The sequence below is a fragment of the Zingiber officinale genome, chromosome 2B (genome assembly GCF_018446385.1).
Source record: "Zingiber officinale cultivar Zhangliang chromosome 2B, Zo_v1.1, whole genome shotgun sequence".
NCBI lineage: Eukaryota > Viridiplantae > Streptophyta > Magnoliopsida > Zingiberales > Zingiberaceae > Zingiber > Zingiber officinale.
In genome coordinates, this window is record NC_055989.1 from 153,016,745 (window position 1) to 153,038,656 (window position 21,912).

General features: G+C 39.3%; 1 protein-coding gene and 1 long non-coding RNA gene across 6 annotated transcripts; both read right to left on the reverse strand.

Moving 5' to 3' along the window:
* Nucleotides 1–10,807: 10,807 nt before the first annotated feature.
* Nucleotides 10,808–12,341, reverse strand: LOC122047946. Of its 4 annotated transcripts, none has more exons than XR_006130692.1 (4): nucleotides 11,855–12,341; nucleotides 11,709–11,781; nucleotides 11,511–11,604; nucleotides 10,808–11,243 (listed from the first exon to the last, which is right to left on the reverse strand). It is a non-coding gene; the product is annotated as an uncharacterized LOC122047946 (long non-coding RNA). The 4 variants fall into 4 exon arrangements; XR_006130691.1 differs by having other exon boundaries at nucleotides 11,493–11,604; XR_006130690.1 differs by having other exon boundaries at nucleotides 11,709–12,341.
* Nucleotides 12,342–12,731: 390 nt separating this feature from the next.
* LOC122047948 (probable disease resistance protein At1g61300) lies at nucleotides 12,732–16,593 on the reverse strand. Of its 2 annotated transcripts, none has more exons than XM_042609486.1 (3): nucleotides 16,197–16,593; nucleotides 13,505–16,046; nucleotides 12,732–12,959 (listed from the first exon to the last, which is right to left on the reverse strand). In XM_042609486.1, exons 1-3 carry the CDS (start codon nucleotides 16,468–16,470, stop codon nucleotides 12,950–12,952), a joined length of 2,826 nt encoding a protein of 941 aa, XP_042465420.1. In that variant the 5' UTR covers nucleotides 16,471–16,593; the 3' UTR covers nucleotides 12,732–12,949. The 2 variants fall into 2 exon arrangements, with proteins under 2 accessions (XP_042465420.1, XP_042465421.1); XM_042609487.1 differs by lacking the exon at nucleotides 12,732–12,959 and having other exon boundaries at nucleotides 13,822–13,997; nucleotides 14,065–16,046.
* Between the last annotated feature and the right edge of the window lie 5,319 nt (nucleotides 16,594–21,912).

The window sequence follows — 21,912 nt, forward strand, 5'->3', positions numbered from 1 at the left end:
GTTCTTCTTGCATGGCTATAATCCAGTCTGGGTCTAGTAGGGATTCATCCACGGTTTTGGGTTCTATTTTTGAAATCAGGGAGATTTGACTCAAGTTCCTAAAAGATGATCTGGTTTGAACCCTTAGGTCTGGGTCACCAATTATTTGATCAGTTGGATGGTTGGGATTCACTCTTATAGTTCTAAGGGGTTCATTTTCTTGATGTTGTTCCTCTTCTTCATGACTTAGAGTCTGGTTGGTTTCTGGAACAAATTCAGGTGGTTGTGTAAGTTCTAAGTCTTGTTTAGTTTCTTCAAATTTTACATTAGTTGTTTCTTCAATTTTTAAGGTAACCTTATTGTAAATTCTATAACCTCTACTATTTAGGGAATATCCTACAAAAATTCCATTTTCAATTTTAGAGGTGAATTTTCCTAAGTGTTCTCTTGTATTTAAGATAAACACTGGGCACCCAAATACTTTAAAATATTTTATACTTGGTTGTTTATTATAAAACATTTCGAAGAATGTTTTGTTATGGGTTTTATTTATTGTTGTTCTGTTCTGTACATAGCAGGTTGTACTAACGGCTTCTGCCCAAAAGTATTTAGGGAGGTTATACTCATTTAACATTGTTCTAGAAGCTTCAAGTAAGATTCTATTTTTTCTTTCTACAATCTCATTTTGTTGGGGGGTTTTAGGGCATGAGAACTCATGATGGTAACCGTTTTCAAGACAAAAACTGTTAAAGTTGTGATTTTTAAATTCTCCCCCGTTGTCACTCCTAATTCTTTTAATTTTAATATCTTTTTCGTTTTCAATTTGTTTGCAAAAATTTATAAAAATTTCAAAAGTTTCATCTTTATGTTTTAAGAATTTTACCCAAGTAAACCTAGAATAATCATCTATAATTACTAAACAATATAAGTTTCCATTTATAGATTTGACTCCATGGGAGTCAAAAAGGTCTAAATGTAGAAGTTCTAATATTGAGTTAGTTTGTGGCTGATTTGTTTGTTTGTGAGTGGATTTAGTTTGTTTGCCTTGTTGACAAGCATTACATATGGTTGAATCTAAGTTAGGTAATTTTGGTAAGCCTCTTACAAGTCCATTTAGTTTACTTATATTTTTGAAGTTGGTGTGAGACATCCGCCTATGCCATAACCAAGTTTCTTCTTTTTGTGTTAAATAACATTTAATGGAAGAGATGGTTAAGTTGATGGCATAGATGTTGTCTTTTCTAAAACCTTTTAGGCTTATTGTAGGATTATCTAGATGTTTGATTAGACACTCTGTGGATAGAAATTTAACCTTATACCTAGTATCACACAATTGACTTATACTCAGAAGATTATATTTAAAATTTTCAACAAGTAAAACATTTGTAATTATAAAGTCTAATTTTAATTCAATATTACCTATACCAATTACCTTTAGTTTGCCGTTGTTTCCAAAAGCAACTGTTCCTAAGCTTTTGTAAGTGAGTTGAGTGAACTTGGTGTGATCTCCAGTCATATGTTTGGAGCAACCAATGTCCAAAATCCACTTGGTTTCCTACAGTAAGTAGGATTTAAAGTTAGTCTTTTTGAGCAAACATTATTTAAGTTAAGTTTTAAAGATTTGAAATTAATTTATAAGTTTAAAATTAAAATTTTGAAATTAATTTTTTAGTTTTAAAATTAAAATTATGAAGTTAATTTTTTAAGTTTAAAATTAAAATTTTGAAATTAATTTTTTAGTTTTAAAATTAAAATTTTGAAATTAATTTTTTAAGTTTAAAATTAAAATTTTGAAATTAATTTTTTTGTTTTAAAATTAAAATTTTGAAATTAATTTTTTAAGTTTAAAATTAAAATTTTGAAATTAATTTTTTAAGTTTTAAAATTAAAATTTTGAAATTAATTTTTTAAGTTTAAAATTAAAATTTTGAAATTAATTTTTTTAAGTTTAAAATTAAAATTTTGAAATTAATTTTTTAGTTTTAAAATTAAAATTTTTAAATTAATTTTTTAAGTTTTAAAATTAAAATTTTTAAATTAATTTTTTAAGTTTAAAATTAAAATTTTGAAATTAATTTTTTAGTTTTAAAATTAAAATTTTGAAATTAATTTTTTAGTTTTAAAATTAAAATTTTGAAATTAGTTTTTTAAGTTTTAAAATTAAAATTTTTAAGTTTAAAATTAAAATTTTGAAATTAATTTTTTTAAGTTTAAAATTAAAATTTTGAAATTAATTTTTTAGTTTTAAAATTAAAATTTTGAAATTAATTTTTTAAGTTTTAAAATTAAAATTTTGAAATTAAGTTTAAAATTAAAATTTTGAAATTAATTTTTTAAGTTTAAAATTAAAATTTTGAAATTAATTTTTTAAGTTTAAAATTAAAATCTTAAACCTTATTCATCTCACCCGATCTATATTATCAATCAGGGAATCCTATGATTTTGTGAGATGAAATTACTTATGGAGTTTTGGTTTAATTTGTGTTAGATTCAGATTTAGCTTTGGTCTCCACAAATAGGCATTCTTCGGATAAATTTCTAAGCTTGGTGAGTCACATGGACGTCATTAGAAGTAACCAACCTTTCGAGATTTTCCGAATAGTCCTATCCACGGAGCTTAGTACTAAATCTTGGTCTAACTGATTAGGATCCATTTAAGGGTAGCTTCGGTCAGTTCCACTTGGCCAAATGCATCAGATCGAAGCCATATCTTTCTAGACATGCGATGCCCAAGTTTCCCTAACGTACTATCATCCAAAAACTTCACCAGTACCATGATTCAAGTTAAACTTGGTCTCTTTTTAACTAATCTTGGGTTACCCTGTCGGGTAAGTTAGTTTTGGAGGTGCCAGTTATTCTGGAGCCTCCCCCTGAATTATTGGCCATTCATTTAAATTTTGGTTTTAGGTTTGTGTCGATTCCCTTTATAGTTATGGTTAACTTGATGATAATTTTGTTGATTTTTAAGGTGCTCAAATTTTGAACTTGATTTAGGTTTGTATTTTGGATTTTGGTTTGGTTTATTCGATTTTATATAATGTATTTTTTCTTTAGGTATATAATATTGATTAAGTCCTATTTGCGTGGTTAAGCACGCTTTCGGAACCCAAGCTAGATTGGTTGATTTGTATTGGGTTATTAATGATTTGAAGGTTTTATTTGAATTTGACTTATATCCTAGTCCGGTTTTATTATAGCATGCTTTTTGATTGTTTAGGATTAAGTCTAGATTTTTTGATCTTGTTGTGAATTTTTCTAACATTTCTTTTAAATTTTTGATCTCATTTTTCAATGACAAATTTTCCTCCTCAAGTGTTAGATCTTGAGTTGGATTTGAATTTTTGATTTGTTCTTTGAGGTTTTTTATTTTCCTCAATAAGTGATTTGTTTTCATTTTCTATTTTAATTAATTTACTATTTAAACAGGAAATAATTTTTAAAAAAAATTGTTTAAATTAAAATATACCTCATTCGGGCCTTCGAAAACGAGTACGGACTCGTGGCTTGTTTCGGGTTCAGACCCGTCTTCATCTTCCGACTAGTCTTCTGTTTCGGCTTCGTGGGCCATCAGTGCGAGGTGGCTCTGATGTTTCTGCTCTTCTTCCTCCGATTCGTCCGAGGAGTCGTCCCACGTTGCTTTGAGGGCCTTCTTTTTGGTTGGCTTCGGTTTGTCGAACTTCAGTTTTGGGCATTCGTTCTTATAGTGTCCCTTTTTATTGCAGTCGTAGCAGGTCACATTCTTTTGTTTTGATGGAGAACTGATCTTTTGAAGATCCTTTTTGCTGAAGCTCCTTTTTCTCCTAGTGAACATTTTTCTTACCAAGTTCACCAGGTGTTCTTCGTCTTCAGAGTCTTGGTCGGAATCTTCTTCAAATTCAGACTTGCTTTTCTTTTCTTTGGTGGAGCCTGCAAATAAAGTTATACCTTTCTCGGCTCCAGCATTAGTTTGTTCATGCAATTCTAATTCACAAAAAAACTCATCTAACTTTAACTTAGAAAGATTTTTAGAGATTTTGTAAGCATCCACTATTGATGCCCACAAACTATTACGTGGAAAAGCATTTAATGCGTACCTTATTAAGTCTCTATTTTCCATCTGGTGGCCTATCGCATGAAGCCCGTTGAGGATGTCCTTGATCCTCGCGTGGAGCTGATTCGCCGTTTCACCTTCCTGCATTTTTATATTAAAAATTTTATTTAAGAGCAAGTCTCGTTTGGTTACATTGGCGTCGCTCGTTCCCTCGTGCAGCTCGATCAATTTGTCCCACAGCTCTTTAGCGTTTTTGTGTGGACCGACTCTGTTCAGTTCTTCTCTTGTCAATCCGCACTGTAGAGTGTTGATCGCTTTATTTTCTGTTGATGCCTTTTTCTTCAAGTCTGCTGTCCAGTCTTCAGGATCCAGTAGATTCCCGGAGTTGTCCACTGGAATTTTGTAGGGTCTCGTAATGCTCATCCACTGGTCGAAGTCTGTTTTGAGGTAGACCTCCATCCGCTTTTTCCAGTACGGAAAATCGTCCCGTTGAAGAGTGGAGGTCGTACTGTGCTGAATCCTTCTTTCTGAGACATTTTAGTCCTGCGCACAGACGAAAGAAACAAAAAAAAATCCCAAGACTTGGTCTTGGATTAGTAGTGCGGGAAGAGAGAGATAAGTAGTAGAAAAAAAAAACTAGATTCGTGTTGCACCAATTTAGATTAATTAACAAAAATATTAACATAATGATACACCAGTTTTAGAATTAAGCGTCGAACTGAAAACAAAAAAAACAAAAAATTTCACCCCTAGTCTGATTGGTGGTTGCACCAAATCAGAGCGGTACCTGCTCTGATACCACTTGTAGGACCGTTAGATTCGATAGAGGGGGGTGAATATCGATTCGAAAAAACACCGAGTATAAGCGCAGCGGAAAAGTAAATGAACACAGTTGTTTTTTACTTCGTTCGGAGCCTGTGACAACTCCTACTCGAAGGCCCGTGGTCCTTGACCACTTTCGTTGGGCAATCACTAGCAATTCGAATAAAGTTACAAGATGAATACAGGAAATGCTAATGAAACAAAGTAATACCGACAAAGAAATAAACCAAAAACTGAAGGAGCACTTTGTCGGCGTCGCAGGAACGTAGAGCGACAAGACCAGCAGTAGAAGAGTTCTCAGATTGATGATTGATTCTCAAGCTCCTGCCTGGGACTTCTTTTATATGTTGCTCCGGGCGCTTGGATCCCTTCCGGGCTCGCCTTCCGGGCACAAACCGTGATGCTCCGTGGCGACCGGACCTCCGGGCGCCCGGACCACCTTGTTCCAGAAAGCTCCCTTTTCCTGCAAAACAAAGTTAGTCCGAGGCAATATATAACCTGCAACATAGATTATTAGCACATTTTATAATAGTATGAATTAGCACAAGTTAGTATGACTTAGATTCCGTCTTTCCGAGACCGGAATCTAGTCACGATCTCGACTTAGATATCCGAAATGGATCTAAGCCGGATCGACGCCTAATGTTCCCTTCCCGGGAACGCGTCCTCGCAGTCACTCCCCTCCAGTGACTTACCTCACTTACCTGCCAGACGTCCGGTCAGCCCGTCGACCCGTCTGGACTTCTCGCCAAGCGTCCGGTCAGCCCGTCGACCCGCTTGGACTTCTCGCCAGCTATCCGGTCAGCCCGTCGACCTAGCTGGACTTCTCGCCAAGCGTCCGGTCAGCCCGTCGACCCGCTTGGACTTCTCGTCAGCTATCCGGTCAGCCCGTCGACCTAGCTGGACTTCGTGCCAGACATCCGGTCAGCCCGTCGATCTGTCTGGACTTCTCCTGCACACTCGATCAAAGTGTCAGACAACAACAAAACTAACTTAACCTATTTGTCATTCATCAAAACCTGGGTTAAATCGTTAGTGCTAACCGCACCAACACTTATTTGTGTGTGCTGGTTTTTGTATGAAGATCCAAACTTTTGGGAATTGGCAGATCACGCTACTTGCTGGTTCCTGATTTTGAATCTGGAAACTGAGTACTCAGTTTCTGAAGCTTACAGTAGTGAGGAACCTGTCAAGTGAGGTGATACTCTTTTCAAGCTCCTGGTAACCAAAATCTGGAATCTGAATTCTGAAAAAGCTAATTTGTGGAGCTGAGTTCAGTAGCATAAATGTTGAGTATCAAATGTTGCTCTAGAATGCCAAGTTTCAGTTGATAGCTGCAAGGGATTGAGGAGTTGCTGAATTCTAGAATTGACCAGCTGCAGAATCTGTTTTTGTGTCAATTTCTAGTGCTGTGAATTTCTGATTTGGAAGCAGTGAGCACAGATATTCCAGAGGCTGATTTTGCAGGATGCAAAATTTATGAGACTAAGTTGCAGGGAATTTTGTAGGAACTTTTAAAAGATTTCTGAAGTTGTTCTACAGAAATATGAGTGGAATTTAAGAGTTGTAATCTAATGTTCTGGCTATGTTTGATGATCTGTACCATGATGCAGCACCTGGAATTGTTCAACTGCACTGCAGTACAAGGAATCAGTAGAAAGAGGAGGAATCTGTCCTCGTAAGCATTTCTGCAGGTTCATATTTCTGCTTTTCCTTTGCGATCAAAGCTGCAATTGGTAGTTAATGGAATATGATTTGGTCTTCTACTATTGCAATAGAGATGTGAATTTTTATTGAGTCTGCCAATCACAGAAACAGTGAACAAATTCTGCAGTTAAAAGGAGTAAACAGTGGTTAAAGTTGTTGAGTTTTTAGATACATGATGTGTTTTATTGTCCGAGACGGTCAAAGAATAAAGTGTGGGGGAAGGGAATTATTCTTCATGATTTGAGATTATTTTTGAGCTTCCAAATTGCTGAAATTGAAGTGGAAAAATAGTGAAAGAAATTTTTTTGAAAATTGGCACATTCAAGAGAGTATCAAAAGGGAGACAATGTATCAAGATTCTATGTTGGCATTCAAATTGAATGGGAGGGTAGCTTGATACTTTGAATTGGTTAAAACAAATGGTATACAACTCTTTTTACATCAAAATGGTCAACTCATCAAGTATACTCCTCCAATACTCTCATCTTCTCATTTTCTTCATTAATGCCTTTTCTTTTGCCTATTTCATCCATTTCAATTGTTCTTTTTACTTCTATTTCCATTCTTCATGATAAATTCCTTTTGATTCATGTATGCTATGTTTATAGTGGTGGAGAAGTAGAAAATAAACAAGCTTATGGTAGTGAAATGTTGTGAGTGACATTGAGTGAGCTCCACTTATACACATGCTTGAGTGTGAGAGATAGATTAGGTAAATCCCTTGTGAGATTGTAACTTGCTTAATTTTTTCAATTGGATTGAAACTACCATACATATTAATTATTGTTTGGATTGAATTCGTGATTGTTAGTGATCTTTAGATGGTCTTAGTTAAATTCTTTTTACTATCTTCTAGGTATTGCTAGAGAATTTTCTGTGGAGATGATTTTTAGTTTTATTTACTTGCACGGGACGTTCAAGACTAAGTGTGGGGGATTTGATAACCATGATTTTACTGCATTATTTTGATTCATATATGCATGGTTTGATGTTGATTTCATAGGTTAAATTCATGGTTACATCACATTTTGTGCATTGTGTGTATTTTTTGACTTAATTGCAAATTACTTTATTTTTATATTATTTGATGCTAATATTTGATTCTTATTTTGTAGGCATCAAAGGATTTTGGATTTGGATCTATTTGGCCCGAAATTAGGCTCGAATCGGAGTTCAAACGAGAAGATCAAGCTTTGAAGCATTATGAGTCGTTTATAAAGAATAGGAGAGATCTGTACCATCCGTTGAAGATCTGGCCGATCCAACTTAATGGGGAGCAGATCTAGGCCATTGATGAAGATCCAGAAGTTTTGATCTAGATCTGAGTTCATCCAGCCATTGATCCAGCCGGATTAATCTGGACCGTTCATTTAAGATCGGCAGATCTGGGCCATCCAGTGATGATCTGATCGATCCGACCTAAGGGAGGGTAGATCCAGACTCTAGATCAAGATCAGTACCTTCGGATTGGATTTTGGGCAAGCTTTCACCGTTGATTTAGCTCCAAATTGCTCCTAGCCGTCCGTTCAAATCTGGATCAGATTTAAAACAGAAGCTACAGTTCCCTTTCTTCTTCGTCGACTTCTCCGCGCACAGCATCGCATCCCGCGAGTTTTCTTCAGGATTCCGACCACCTTTCCTTTCTCCGATCATCCCTTCAAGTTTAAACCTCGGTGGATAACCTCTACAACAGTTCATCCCGATTCTCTGGAGCCTCCGGTGGGTGTTTCCGCCGGTGGAAGTCTTCTCTCGGCATTCCCCTGTTTCCGCTAGATTTGGAGGTGGTCTTCCAAATCTGAGTGCCGATTCTCATCAGAAGCGTTCGACGGTGGTCCTCCGACGTTGCTGAGCCTCATCCATCCACAATCCACAATCCGCAATCCACAGCCTCCATCCAGATTCCGAGACCATATTCCAGATTTTCGGCATTTATGGATTCTAGGAGGTTCTTAACTCGCCGGGGGTGGTCCGTCGGTGTAGCTGAACATTCCTAGAGCTGATACGCTACTGAGAGTATCCATTGAGGTCCAGAGTCGGGTGGTTTCGACTTTGGCACTCTTGTGTGACGGCTTGAGTGTGTAGTTTGGTAGATGATTGAGGGATTGGATTGGTTTACCTTTTTAGTTCATTTTATTTCTGTTTTATAGCTTAGATTGGATTCATTAATTGTTTGTTATGTTTTTAGCAGTAATTTAGTATTTCTTTACTTAATTGAAGCTTAGTTTAAGACTTCTTTGAAGCTTGGTTACTTGTTTAGTGTTTAAATTCTAAGTTAGGGTTTCATTTCTGTTTAGATCAGATTTAATTGTGTCTTGCTATTTTATCTTTAGTTTAAGTGTGTGTCGATGGTTTAATCACAACGTAGAGTGACAATACGTTGAGGTTTGATTATTGGCACATAGTTAGGTTTTACTCTTGCTTTAGATTAATCTCTTTATTGTTGCGCTTTTCCTTTGTTACATTTAGATTCAAGCTTAAATCCCCCCAACTCCATTTTTATATCGAAAACCCCAAAAATAGGAATAAAAAGACAATACTAAATTACATTCTACCGTTGGTTCCTCGGGATCGATCCTGGGCTCGTTACTACAACATTATTGTTTAATTAAGGGGTTCAGTGGAAAATACATTTGTACAATTTGATTAGCGGATGTGACAGATTCGTTATACCAACCATCAAGTCTAATATCCACTAATAGATCATCAAAAGACAACATATCACCATATCTGATCTAACCAATGATTGACACCACAAATCATACATGGTATAAACACATGGTATAAACAACTAACCTAGTACTAATAAATATATATGATAACAATTTATAAACATACCTCCTATAGCTTGGAGATGTCCTGCCGCTGCCTGGTCCTCAAACTCGTAAGTCACATCAAGGAATCAAATTACAAAGAGAAACAAAACAACCGAAATACCAAAAATAGGCATCATAAAACTTCACTCTGATACCAAAAATTGGTATCAGATTTACTCGAAAATCCAAAATATGAAAAATAGGCATCGTAAACCTTCGCTTTGATACCACTAAATTGTCACGCCCCAGAGGAGTCCTCGCCAGACGAAAATCTGGCAACATCTCCCCTGTACGAGTGACAATCTAAATCATTACTACATACAAAATATACATCAGCCACACTCGGCTGGAACATATATATAAAATAGAAACAACATAACCACGCAATTTAATATACTCAGCCTACCCGGCTGGACAGCAATGAAATAAACACACAACCATGCAGTATAACACTAGCCCACACGGCTGGATTAAAAACGCAGCGGAAAACCGAAGAGAAAACCCACAATCCACAACTAAAATTTACTAGCCAATTAGGCTTACACAACCACAAGAAAACGAAAGCAAAACACTACGAATCAAACTCCAAACACAGACCAATACATACAATACCAAAATTTGCTGTATACTAAAAATACAAATAAAGCGGAAATAAAACCGATATAACGTAGGACCCAGGACTGGCAGCTGGCATCTCTCCAAGCATCCATGACTCATCTATCTGTTACCTGGCGAAAAAAAACCATTTTGCGGGGTGGTGAGTATTGGAACTTAGCGGGTAAAGAAAAGATAGTGCATGAACATCAAAATATAACTAGAAAGTGAGCCAAGAGTATACAGTCTCATAAAGGAAATAGCAGATACTAAAATAAATCATAATCAACATATGCTCATACCTGAAACCATATCCTAGGCTAGGTAATAGAAGGTCAGGAGTAAAACTAATCTGCTACAGTACTGCTCATAACTACAGAGGAAATGCGTAAGGTATGTAAACATTTCCAATAAATAACCCAAGGTCTAACCACCTACAACGAGAGCATATCTCAACATACGACAGCATATCAGCATAAGTGAATAGCAACAAGAAGCAACGGCAGCATAAATATACCACAGCAACAGAAGTAAGCAATAACAACATATGTAAACTGCAGCAGCCAAAGCAAGTATAATAACAGCATATGCACTAATGGTCACCCCGCCCACCTCTCTGCACCACGACCCTTGTATGGTCGAGAGGCCGGATCAATGACAATTGTACCACCCAAAGGCAGCCACTACTCTCAAGTGACCTGATGGACAGGTGTTGAGTAGCTAACTAGCTACACAGCGAAGGGGGTCCCTGCTGCTCGCAACTCCAGCTACCACCAACTGCAAGTGGCCGAGTGCGGCACGACAGGACAAGCAGCATCAACTCCAGCTACCACTCTATCGAGTGGCCGAGGATACGGCCCTGGTCAACGACTCTCTCGACCGCAAGGGAGAATTGGTCGTTGACATGTCTGCCATGATATATTGCACCAAATGCAACAATCATCATATATATATATAAACAAGAATCAGGTATGCTACATGAAGTCAGCATGCTCAACACAGAACAGAACTAAACAACAATCAAAACATGCAAACATGGTATCCAATATCTGCTAAATATCATAGATGACAATAAGAGACTGTATGGATATAGAAACGAATAAGTCAAAAGTTTGAGTGAAAGTATCAGGCGCAAGAAAATAAGAGTGGAGTCAAGGTAAAATGGTCCTTATCCAAAAATAGCTCATGCATCAAGTTCAAAGAACTAAAGAGAAAAAGTAAGAAGTACCCGCCTTTATACGTAGATCGTGCGGAATATCTTCACGTCCAAGAGTTCGTTTCAACTTAGAATCAAAACCCTACAACATAGAATACATATCATAACAAGGTTCTACCATACATCAAGTAGCAAATCCTAATCCTAAATTGATTAGATAATGCCAATTAGTCCAACCTATAAAATAGATCGGATACTATATTTATCTTTAACCAACAAATTAATTATTTATCCCATTCTCCAACCATCCTCTACGAGATTATATACCCACTAAATATAGAAGAACCATGGATATAATATACACTAATAAGGTTTTCAAATTCAGACTCACATAGCTTAGCTTTAATACCTCCGCTTCTTGATTCCATATCCCAACTTAAGGTGTCCGTTCTAAATCCATTGGGTCGTATTGGAAACAATATCCAACTCTGATCAAGCCTACACTGCAACAAGGGTACATCACAACAATCCAAAGGAACACTTAACACAATTGATTTGATAAGAAGAAATCAAGGAGGCAAAAACATTAAAGGGCAAGTATACTAACAGATACCGAGATCGATCACGGTAGCTAACAACACATTCCCTTCCCTTGATGGTGACACTAGAGCGCAACAAGGCTGAGATCGGACATGGCGTCAATGAGTTGGGCTGACAACAGATGCATCTGGCAACGACGAAGCTAATGCTCACCGCTGGCATAGGAAGATCGCGTAGAGGAATCTTGGTGACCGTCGTGCGCAAGGACAACCCGGCTGTCGTCGTGTGTAGAGATGACTCGATGATGGCCAATAGGTGGGGTGCGGCGCAGCAACGGCCTCGGATCAAGAGAGGGGCGGCGTTAGAGTGAACGACTGCGGCAAGGACAAATTGCTAGGGTTCCGCCGCTGATGAACCTTCATTCGCCACTCCGATTCGATCCTCAAGCCGGAGGGAGGGTGGCGTCGCGTGAGGAGAGGAGAAGCTTGCCGGCCGCTGGTGCGGGAACTCGCGAAGGAGAGCGAAGAAGGAGGGAGAGCTAGGTGAAGGAGGGTGGCGTCGCGTGAGGAGAAGAGAAGCTTGCCGACCGCTGGTGCGGGAACTCGCGAGGGAGAGCGAAGAAGGAGGGAGAGCTCGGTGAAGGAGGTGTGTCGTGAGGTGAGGCTCGGGGGAAGAAGGGATTCGGCGCAAGGGAATTGGGAGGAGAAGATAAGGAAAAAATAAATAAATAAATAAAAACAAAACCTAGATTTTGATTGAAACTTAATTTTATTAACTCAATTAAGTCCCACATTTGGGTATTCTAAATAGACTTTTTCTCGAGCCCATAAATATATTTCCTCAAAATATGTTCATTAAAAAATTTCTAAAAATTTCTAAAAATTCTAATAAAATTATTCGTCCATTAATCTTATTATTTAATTATTATCTGGTTCGATAATTTACATCTAATGTTCAGAATCTCAAGTTTGTCACTTACCTTATAACCCCATCGTGGAGTTCCTAGATTAGGTAGTTTGTAAGTTTTGAAATATTCAGTCCATCCAAAGTGAATTTCAATATGGAGACATTTGGTAGTCTCGTAATAGAATTGACGGACAAGTTTAAATATCTATGATCAAATTTTAAAACACTAAGTAGGTCTCCAATTAATTAGTTTGGAGTCATCAATCAAATATATATAGATGTACATGTCGAACCAGTCAAAGAATCCAACAATTTAACCATCCACAACGATCAAAACAGTGAATGCCTGCCTCCTCGCCCAAAAGGTCGATGCTTCTTTTTGAAATTGGTCGTGAATCCATATCAGTTAAACCTGCAAAGATCACAAAATTTTGTTAAACACAACAAATATTAAAGCAAATTTCAAATAGTTAAGAGGAAGATATGTAACTTGACATGAAAAGCATTGACTCAATGGAATAGCTCATAATTTCTTATATTGCTGATCATTAATCATGCTCATTAATATTATATTATAGTTAAGAGTAAGATTAATTGATTCATTAATCATTATTTCTTATATTGCTGATCGAGATCATGCTCATTTGGTAAATATGACGAAATTGAAATCAGTTGCTTCTCAAAAACAAGAACTTGCCGTGTTAGTTTTAATTGCTATTTACCAAACTACCAAGACAGCACTTAGTTTTCATAGTTATAAAAAGACATTTATTTTCTAAAATAGATTCCCTAAATTTCCCATAAAAGAATACCAAAGGAAAAGGCATGCATGCATCATAAATTATTTAATTTTGCCTACTTCATAAAATACTAAATCATTTATAAATTTTCATTCATTTCATACAAGGCATAATAGATAATAAATTAAATGATTTGATATGAAAATACATGCGTTACCTAAAATAAGGAGTCAGGGAATCCTTGATGTTCTCGTCATCCCAAACCAAGTTGTTCCACCAATCTTCTTCGCCTTCAATACATTTTAATCTGCTCTTCAATATTTCAGCCATAAATGGTAATTTTTTGAGCTTTGGGCAGCGATGCACTTGTATATATTCGAAGTAGGGAAAATGGAGAGGTTGGTTTGCAATGCGATTGAGGTTCGGCATGCGGCTCAAAATCAATCTCTGGATGCTAGAACTGGAGATGGAGTTGGAGTTCCCTACCTCACTTATTAGTTCTTTCATTTCTTCACAATAAATTATCTCTAGAAAATTAAGGCATGGCAACTCTAGAACCCAAGAAACATCCTTTAACATGCGACATGTATCAATATATATTTTGCGAAGGTTGTAGAGCCGAACTCCATTCAATGAAATCTCTTCCAATTGTTCTAGGTCTTCAAAATAGAGACTCTTTAAACATCCAAAATTTGATTCGCGACCCACGCCTGTAGCCAACACTAATTTGTCTAATTTGAGAAAATAAAAGCACAGAAACTCAAGGTGGTCACTTACCCTACAACCCCATTGTTGAGTGCCCAGATCGGTCACTTGCTCATGTTTTGAAATATTGCTTCCATCCAAAGTGAGTTTCCATATGGAGACATTTGGTAACATATTGAGTTGCTTAATATTATCTGTTGTAGCATCAATGTTAATTCCCAAACTTAATTGGTGGCGTCCTTTAAAATATTTCAACTCATCCCACCAACACTCGGGTACAAGAGGAATTTCCGTTATATCCAGCCACCTGAGAATTAATAAATTGGATATTGTCCCCTTGGGTACGATCTTAAGGTCAGTATCCGAAAGAAGCAAGTACTCTAATTTGCTGAGGCAACCAAATTTGGCCGGCAGACTTGTAATAGGATTGTAGGACAAGTCTAAATATTGAAGCTCGGTTAAGCTACAAATCTCCATAGGAAGCTCTCTTATACCACATCCATTGAGACCCAAGTATGTTAAACGAGGCATGCTTGATAACAAACTTGAAGGAATTGTTTTCGGACCTTTGTTGTGACAGAGAATCAGCATAGAAAGTTTTGGAAAAGTGGAAGTTCCATACTCTTGGAAAGAAGTAATATTATTTCTCATGAATGATGCTCGCTCTGCTTCTTGCCATTCTTCTTGTCTAGGCAAATCACTCAACCCAATTCCTGCTTTCACAATCCATTTTCTTTTGTTCCCCTCCAACCCAGAGACCATCAACAGTGCCATGTCTCGGATGACATCGTGCATCTTTACACACGGGTCCCAATGAACAGATCTGCGCATTGGAATGCATTCCTCTAGCAAGGATGCTGCCATGAGAGCTTCCAAATAGGAGTATCCTTTGTCAAAAGCTTCATTGATCACATTAAATTCACAAATTAGGCCGCAACCTATCCAACATGGTATCAAATTATAGAATTGGTTGATCTGCCAATCTTCAGGCCACAAAGCGCAGCACAAAAGGCATTCTCTTATGGAGTCATTCTCTAAACTGTCGTAGCTCAGCTTGAAGGCTTTATACATGACGACTGAATCTTCAGGAAGGCATACGGTTTTCCACTGATGTTCATCCCTTATTTGACGAAGAGCGCCATTCCAAGCTTCCCAAGACTTTTTCCCTGACATGGCCCGGGCGACGGTGACAAGAGCGAGCGGAAGACCTGCACATTCTTTAGCAAGTTTTTCAGCAACGAACTTAATTCCAGCATCTGAGTTGAGAACATCCTTCTCGCTGTTCTCCTCAAAGAGCCGCCATGCTTGAACTGGATCCAGGCATTTGACTTTGATCTTCTTTTCTGCTTTCATTTGTACACATACTGCCTCGCTACGGGTTGTGAACACCACGGTTTTGCGTGGCTGCTGCTGCTGGCCTCTTTCAGTAGTAGCCGAGTGTGCCATACCCAACAGTTGAAGATCTAGGTGTTCCCAAATGTCATCTAGAAGCAGCAAGCAGTTCCTGCTCTTCAAAAAGGTAAAGAGCTTATCACCACAGGTTCGTTCATCGTCACTCTCCTGCAGTGTCTTCAGTCCTAGACTCTTAGCAATATCCATCTGGAGCCTTTTCAATTGGCAGTCTTTGGAGGCCACAACCCAAATCACACGATCAAATATGGCATGGTTAAGATGATAGTGTTGCTGGATCCTCTTTAATATGGTGGTCTTACCGACACCGCCCATTCCGTAGATGCCTATGATGTCGCCTTTTCCACCATCGACGTAGCCCACAATGTCCTCCTCATACGACTCGATCCCAACGGGCGATCGGTGTGAGATGGGGATCATCACGGTGGGTTCCGAAGGCCTAACTGTGGCAACCGGATCCAGTCTATCAGCTCGGTCCATCAATTCTTTAACCTCGCCGAGCTTCTTGGCCACTCTTAGGATGATGGAGCAGCAGTTTGATGACTCTCTGATAGGAACCTGATCTCCTGCTTGCTGTGTTTGACTCGTGCCACCAGTTTGAGTTTGAGTTTGAGTTTGATTGAAGCAATGACAACTGAAGCAACCTGACGATCGAAACAAAGACTTTTTTTTTCTTTCTATTCTCTCTTATAGATAAAAACAGTAGTAGTAGCAGCTTGTATGGATTAAAACACGCACAAAGACTTGCAATTGAAATGGAGTGAAAAGACAATTAAAAAGGTATATACACTCACTGGTGCTTTGGAAATCCTGCTCGATAGCAGCCACTTGGCCTTCCAACGTCTCCACGTCCAGTAGCCACTGGCTCACTTGGTAGGTCGGAATTTTCCCCTCGAGCTCCGCCTGGTCGATCCGGTTCTTGATATCATCCCTTTTGTCTCTCAAATTTTTCATTTCCTTTTTCAACTTCTCGATGCCAGATTTTGGCCTGCCCAGCCGCAGCGTCGCCTTGAGCCCGCTCAGGCAACTGTTGACGTCTACGTTGAGATTTAGTTTGATGCACGCCATGGACGATTGAGGAGAAGCTCCACCTTGTTGACTAGCAATATTGGTACGAGTTAGGCAGGGAGGAGATGGCAGAGTCGGGGGACAGAAGACTCAGAATAAATTAAGTCTATTATGTTTGCTTGTGTGAGCAACTCAACTTCTACTTTGACCAAATATATATATATATATATATATATATATATATATATATATATATATATATATATATATATATATATATATATATATATCCGTTACCTTAGCGGTCCCATAGGTGCATGACGGGGTAAACCTCAGGTCGTCAGTTCCTGAGAATCGACCCCTAGCCATTACACCAGAGATATTATGCGCCCTCTTTCTGTGCTATGTCCTGGGGACACAACTTCTACTTTGACGATGTTAGGTTCTGTTGACTGAAATAATAATAAGATGTTTCTAGAAAATAATAAGATGGTTACATTTGTATATTTATCCAAGGGTTTAGTTATTTGTTGGGTTGTTTGTACAAAAATATAAAAAATAATTTATACAAATTTTTCTATAAAGAAAAGTAGTTTTTATCTTTGATTCATGAAGAAAAAAAATTCTCCTGGTCTAATGCAGCCTCATCTCTTAGGGCAAATTAAAGGTTAAGCGCTTATCCTTATTGTCTCCACTAGTCTTAATATAAAAAAGATAAATCATGATCATCAATGATCTATCTGAAATCTACGAAGATGAGTATTAATTTTGATGAATGATGATGACCTTCGATGAAGATGAACTCTGACGATCTAAAGAAACTCCTCAACGCTCCTACGCATAATGAGACGAGCCAATACAATATTAGTGACTTAAGATCAGGGTGGGGATTCCTGTCCAGGCTCTCCGACGCTCAAATCAGTTCCTCTTATCGATAGAAGAAGAAGAACCGTAATTGAAATGAAAACAGAGTTTAAATGCTTGTACTTGCGTACCTTACCAATGGAGAAGATTCCCCTTTTTATACCACCTCATATGACCTCCGTAGTCGTGAGGTGGTCTCCGGTTCGTTAGAGTTTGTTAGGAGATGAAGTCATCCTCTACACTTTGTGCACTAATCCTTTAAAGAATCTTTCTGTATCCCAGATTTTATCGTTTATGACTTGTATTTATAATGAGGGCACGTCATCATAATTGAAGAAACTTCTAGAAGATATTTTCCGCCAAATATTTTGTTAAGCATGTCTTGATCGGTTGTTCAAGCCAATCATATATACTGTTGAGAATACTTCCTACTGAATATGTCTTGGCCAATCATTCAAGTCGACCGCATATATTGTCCAGACTACCTTTTGTTAAATATGTCTCGACCGGTCGTTCAAGCCGACCGTATATATTATTTAGAATACCTTCTGCTAAATATGTATCGACCGGTTGTTTAAGCCGGTTGTATATTAGGAATATTATAAGGTTACCTACCTTTATGCTCGGGTGGGTTTTGCCTGGCCAAGCATATATGAGCACGTGGACGCTCGGCTTACAGTCGATTGACTATATGCTGAGAGTTTTATATAAGATTAAATGTCTTTATGCTCGAGTGGGTCTTGCCCAGCCGAGCATATATAAGCACGTGGGCGCTCACTCGGCCTACGGTCGACCGGTTATATGCTGAGAGTTTTATATAAGACTAAATATCTTTATACTCGGGCGGGCCTTGCCCAGCCGAGTATATATAAGCATGTGATCGCTCACTCGACCTGCGGTGGACCGGTTATATACTGAGAGTTTTATATAAGGCTAAATATCTTTATGCTCAGGCGGGTCTTACCCGGCCGAGCATATATGAGCGTGGGACGCTCGCTCGGCCTGCGATCGACCGGTTACATGTTGAGAGTTTTATATAAGGCTAAATGTCTTTATGCTCGGGCAGGCCTTGTCCGGCCAAGCATATACGAGCGCGGGAGCGCTCGCTCGACCTACGGTCGACTAGTTATATGCTAAGAATATTATATAAGGGTAAATGTCTTTATGCTTGGGAGGACTTTATCCGGCTAATCATTATATAAGCGCGGGGGTGCTTGCTCGGCCTGCGATCGGTCGGTGATATGCTGAGAATCTTATGCAAGACTAAATGTCTTTATGCCCGGGCAAATTTTTCCCGACCAAGCATATATGAGCACATGGGTGCTTGTTCGGCTTGTGGTCGGCCGGTTATATAGTGAGAATATTATATAATGCTAAATATCTTTATGCTCGAGCGGGTTTTGCCCGACCGAGCATATATGAGCGCGGGGGTGCTCGATCGGCCTGCAGTCTGCCGGTTATATACTGAGAATATTATATAAGGTTAAATGTCTTTATGCTCGGGCGGGTTTTGCGCGGCTGAGCATATCCGAGCGCGGGGGTGCTCGCTCGGCCTTTATACGACCGACTATATACCTTTCCTATCTCTTCTGACTTAACTCCCTCCTTCACCCGCTCGACCGATCTATCATAACCCATATCACTAGCCTCCCCTTTGTTACGATTCCGCAAGTGCACGGATTCGTCATCAGTAATATAAAAGATTGTCGAACCCACAGGGATTGTTGATCAGGCACTAGTTAACTTCGCACGGTGAATTATCTAGATGAACGTAAAAGCAAAAGAAAGAGAAGAGGGAAGAGAGAGAATAGATCTTGGAGGGAATGAGCTTTGGGATATGAATTCTAAGATTTCGATTTCATTATAATGCTAGGAGATTTTACATAGATTGCTTAGTTTTTACCCTCTATGTCCATGCTCTTGTAGAAAGTTAAATTGGTCAGTATCCCTAAGTATCGAATAGAGACGATTCCTATGAAATCTTGTAACGGTTAACTTCTATCATGAGAGCGCCTCGGTAGATCGCAGGAGTACATGTCTAGTAAATAACAATAAGGATAAAGGTAGAGATTTGGTACGGTTTCCTACTTCCTTATGGAGGAATTACCTCTCCTTTCAAGAGAATGTCCTAGACGTCCGTAAACGGGTTACCCTTGTCACTAGGGCTCCTTGGGTGTATGATTTAGAGCACTCTCTCTACGAGAGCAGCAAATCCTAAGAGATTATTTCTCCTTTTAAGGGAACGCCCTAGACGTCCGGAAAGGGTTACCCTTGTCACTGGGGTACCTTGGTCAATACGCTCTAGGGCATCCCCTTTGCGTGATTAACAATCTTCCACATCAATTAACAAAGCATGCAATGAAATATAAATATGTCACACACACAATGCACGAACAAGGCAATAACATGTCATTGAATAGAATGTGGCGAATCTACATAGTTCGGCATCTCCATCACATTACAAATACTCCCTAATCCTAGAAAAGAAGATCTACTCCATTGTGAGGGAAGAACAACTCCAAAACATAAAGTAGATCATACTTACAACCCTTGATGTGAGAAGAAGGGGAAAAGAAGAGATGTTTGCCGAGGTTTCCAATGTCTTGGGGATGCCTCCTCGCTCTGGAGATGGACGTGGTGTCAAGGGACGGTGGTGAATGAAGCTCTAGGATTTCCTCCGAAGGGGAGAACCCTTTCCCAAAGAGAGGGGGCGAAATCCCCAAACCAAAGATGCCAAGAATAGGGTTCTCGACCCTTTTATACCTCCTCCTAGCTGTCCAGGTAAACCAGGATTATAGGGGTCCGGTAACCTAAGTTTTTCACCCATTAAACCAGATTTTCTCGTGATTTACCCTGAACCAAAGTTGTAGCTCTTAAAATTATCTTCAATCTGATACTTGGATCCAGCCCTGGATCAAACTGAACCGAAAGTTATAGCGGTTCAAAGTTTGGTCTGCGATCTGGGTGGAGGTCCAGCTGAACCCACGATTGGGAGGCACGGCCGTGCCATTTAGCATGGGCAGACAATGCTTTATCTCTGTTAGATCTGAAGCAAAGTTGTAGATCTTGAAGTCAGCTACGTTTCGGTATAAAGAACGTCCTGAAACTCCAACGGAGCGCAAAGTTATGGCCAAATTACGAACGGTCTGCAATCTGCCCAGAATTCAGCACAACCCTGTTTTGGCGTGGCACGGCCCATGTTCTTCGTCGCACGGCCGTGTGGAATCCACATGGCCTCACACAACTCCTTCTTGGGTTGAGTCACACGGCCATGACCTTTTTCTTCTCTGCCGAGGTCACACAGCTGTGTGGATTCACACGGCCGTGACCTTTCTCTCCTCTGGATCGTTGGCACGGCCATGCCATGTTGCTTGGCCACGAGGATAATGGCACGACCGTGTGGGGGCACACGGTCGTGACCCTCTTCAAATCTGGATTCCAGGCACGGCCGACCAAGGCATGATAATGGCCACACGGTCATGTGGCCTACACGACCCAAACTTCTGTGTGTGTTTTTGCTCCATTTTCGCTTCAAATAGCATCCTATCAATCAAAACAAGCAAAGAGTAGATCTCCGAACAAAATATAATGGAAGTATGACATTATAATGAAATAGGGCGCAATAAACGTAGATTATGCTAATGAAATACAAATAGATGTGTATCAAAGCATGCATAAAAGTGCATATAATCTATGCATATCATCCTTCAAGACTAATGTCGGGGGGAGAGAAGACACAGAATCAATTAAGTTGATTGTGTTTGCTTGTGTGAGCAAAGATGAAAGAGACCTGATCTTAACTACTACTTTGACAATGTTACGTTTGGTTGACTAAAATAATAACCTGTTTGAGGAAAAATAATAAGATGGTTACTGATACGATGCATGATGATGGGGTTCGATAAAGACGTATCAGTCAGAAGTCAAGGGGGTGTGACAGTCAGAAGCCAAGGAGATGTGGCAGTCAGAAGTCAAGGGAACGTGACCGTCAGAAGTCAAGGGGACGTGACAGTCAGAAGTCAAGGGGACATGACAGTCAGAAGTCAAGGGGGCGTGGCAGTCAGAAGTCAAGGGGACGTAGTAGTCAGAAGTCAAGGGAGTGTGGCAATAAGAAGTCAAGAGGGTGTTGCAGTCAAACGTCAAGGGAATGTGACAGTCAACAGGTTGGGAACGATGTCAGCAACCTAATTCCCGGCTGGGTTCCAACAGATCAGGATTCCAGACCTGGAACACCTGGGTAGATAGGCAGAAGACACCTGACTAGGATTTGACGAGTTGGGTCCTCGCGGCCTGGCGGGGCGTTAACCCAATGCTCTCAGTAAGCTAAAGCTCCCAGTCAGCCAACTCCCGGCCAACGTCGGGATTGTCTCTCGATAGCCTCGGCCTCCCAAGGTCTAGACTAGGTGTTATACTCGACTCGTCGTCCTGAGCTGTCCTATTCCTTCCTGATCGGGACGAAGAGTGCTATAGGGCAACAAGGTCAGAGAATCGTAGCCGCTTGTTAGAGAATAACTACCAAGTGTCAGAGAATATTTCAATGGTCTGCAGTCATCTATGAATGGAGCCTTTCTTCAGGCTACAGGAAGATGTCACGTATCCTCCTTCGTCCGACAAGACCTGACACCTGACATTCTCTGA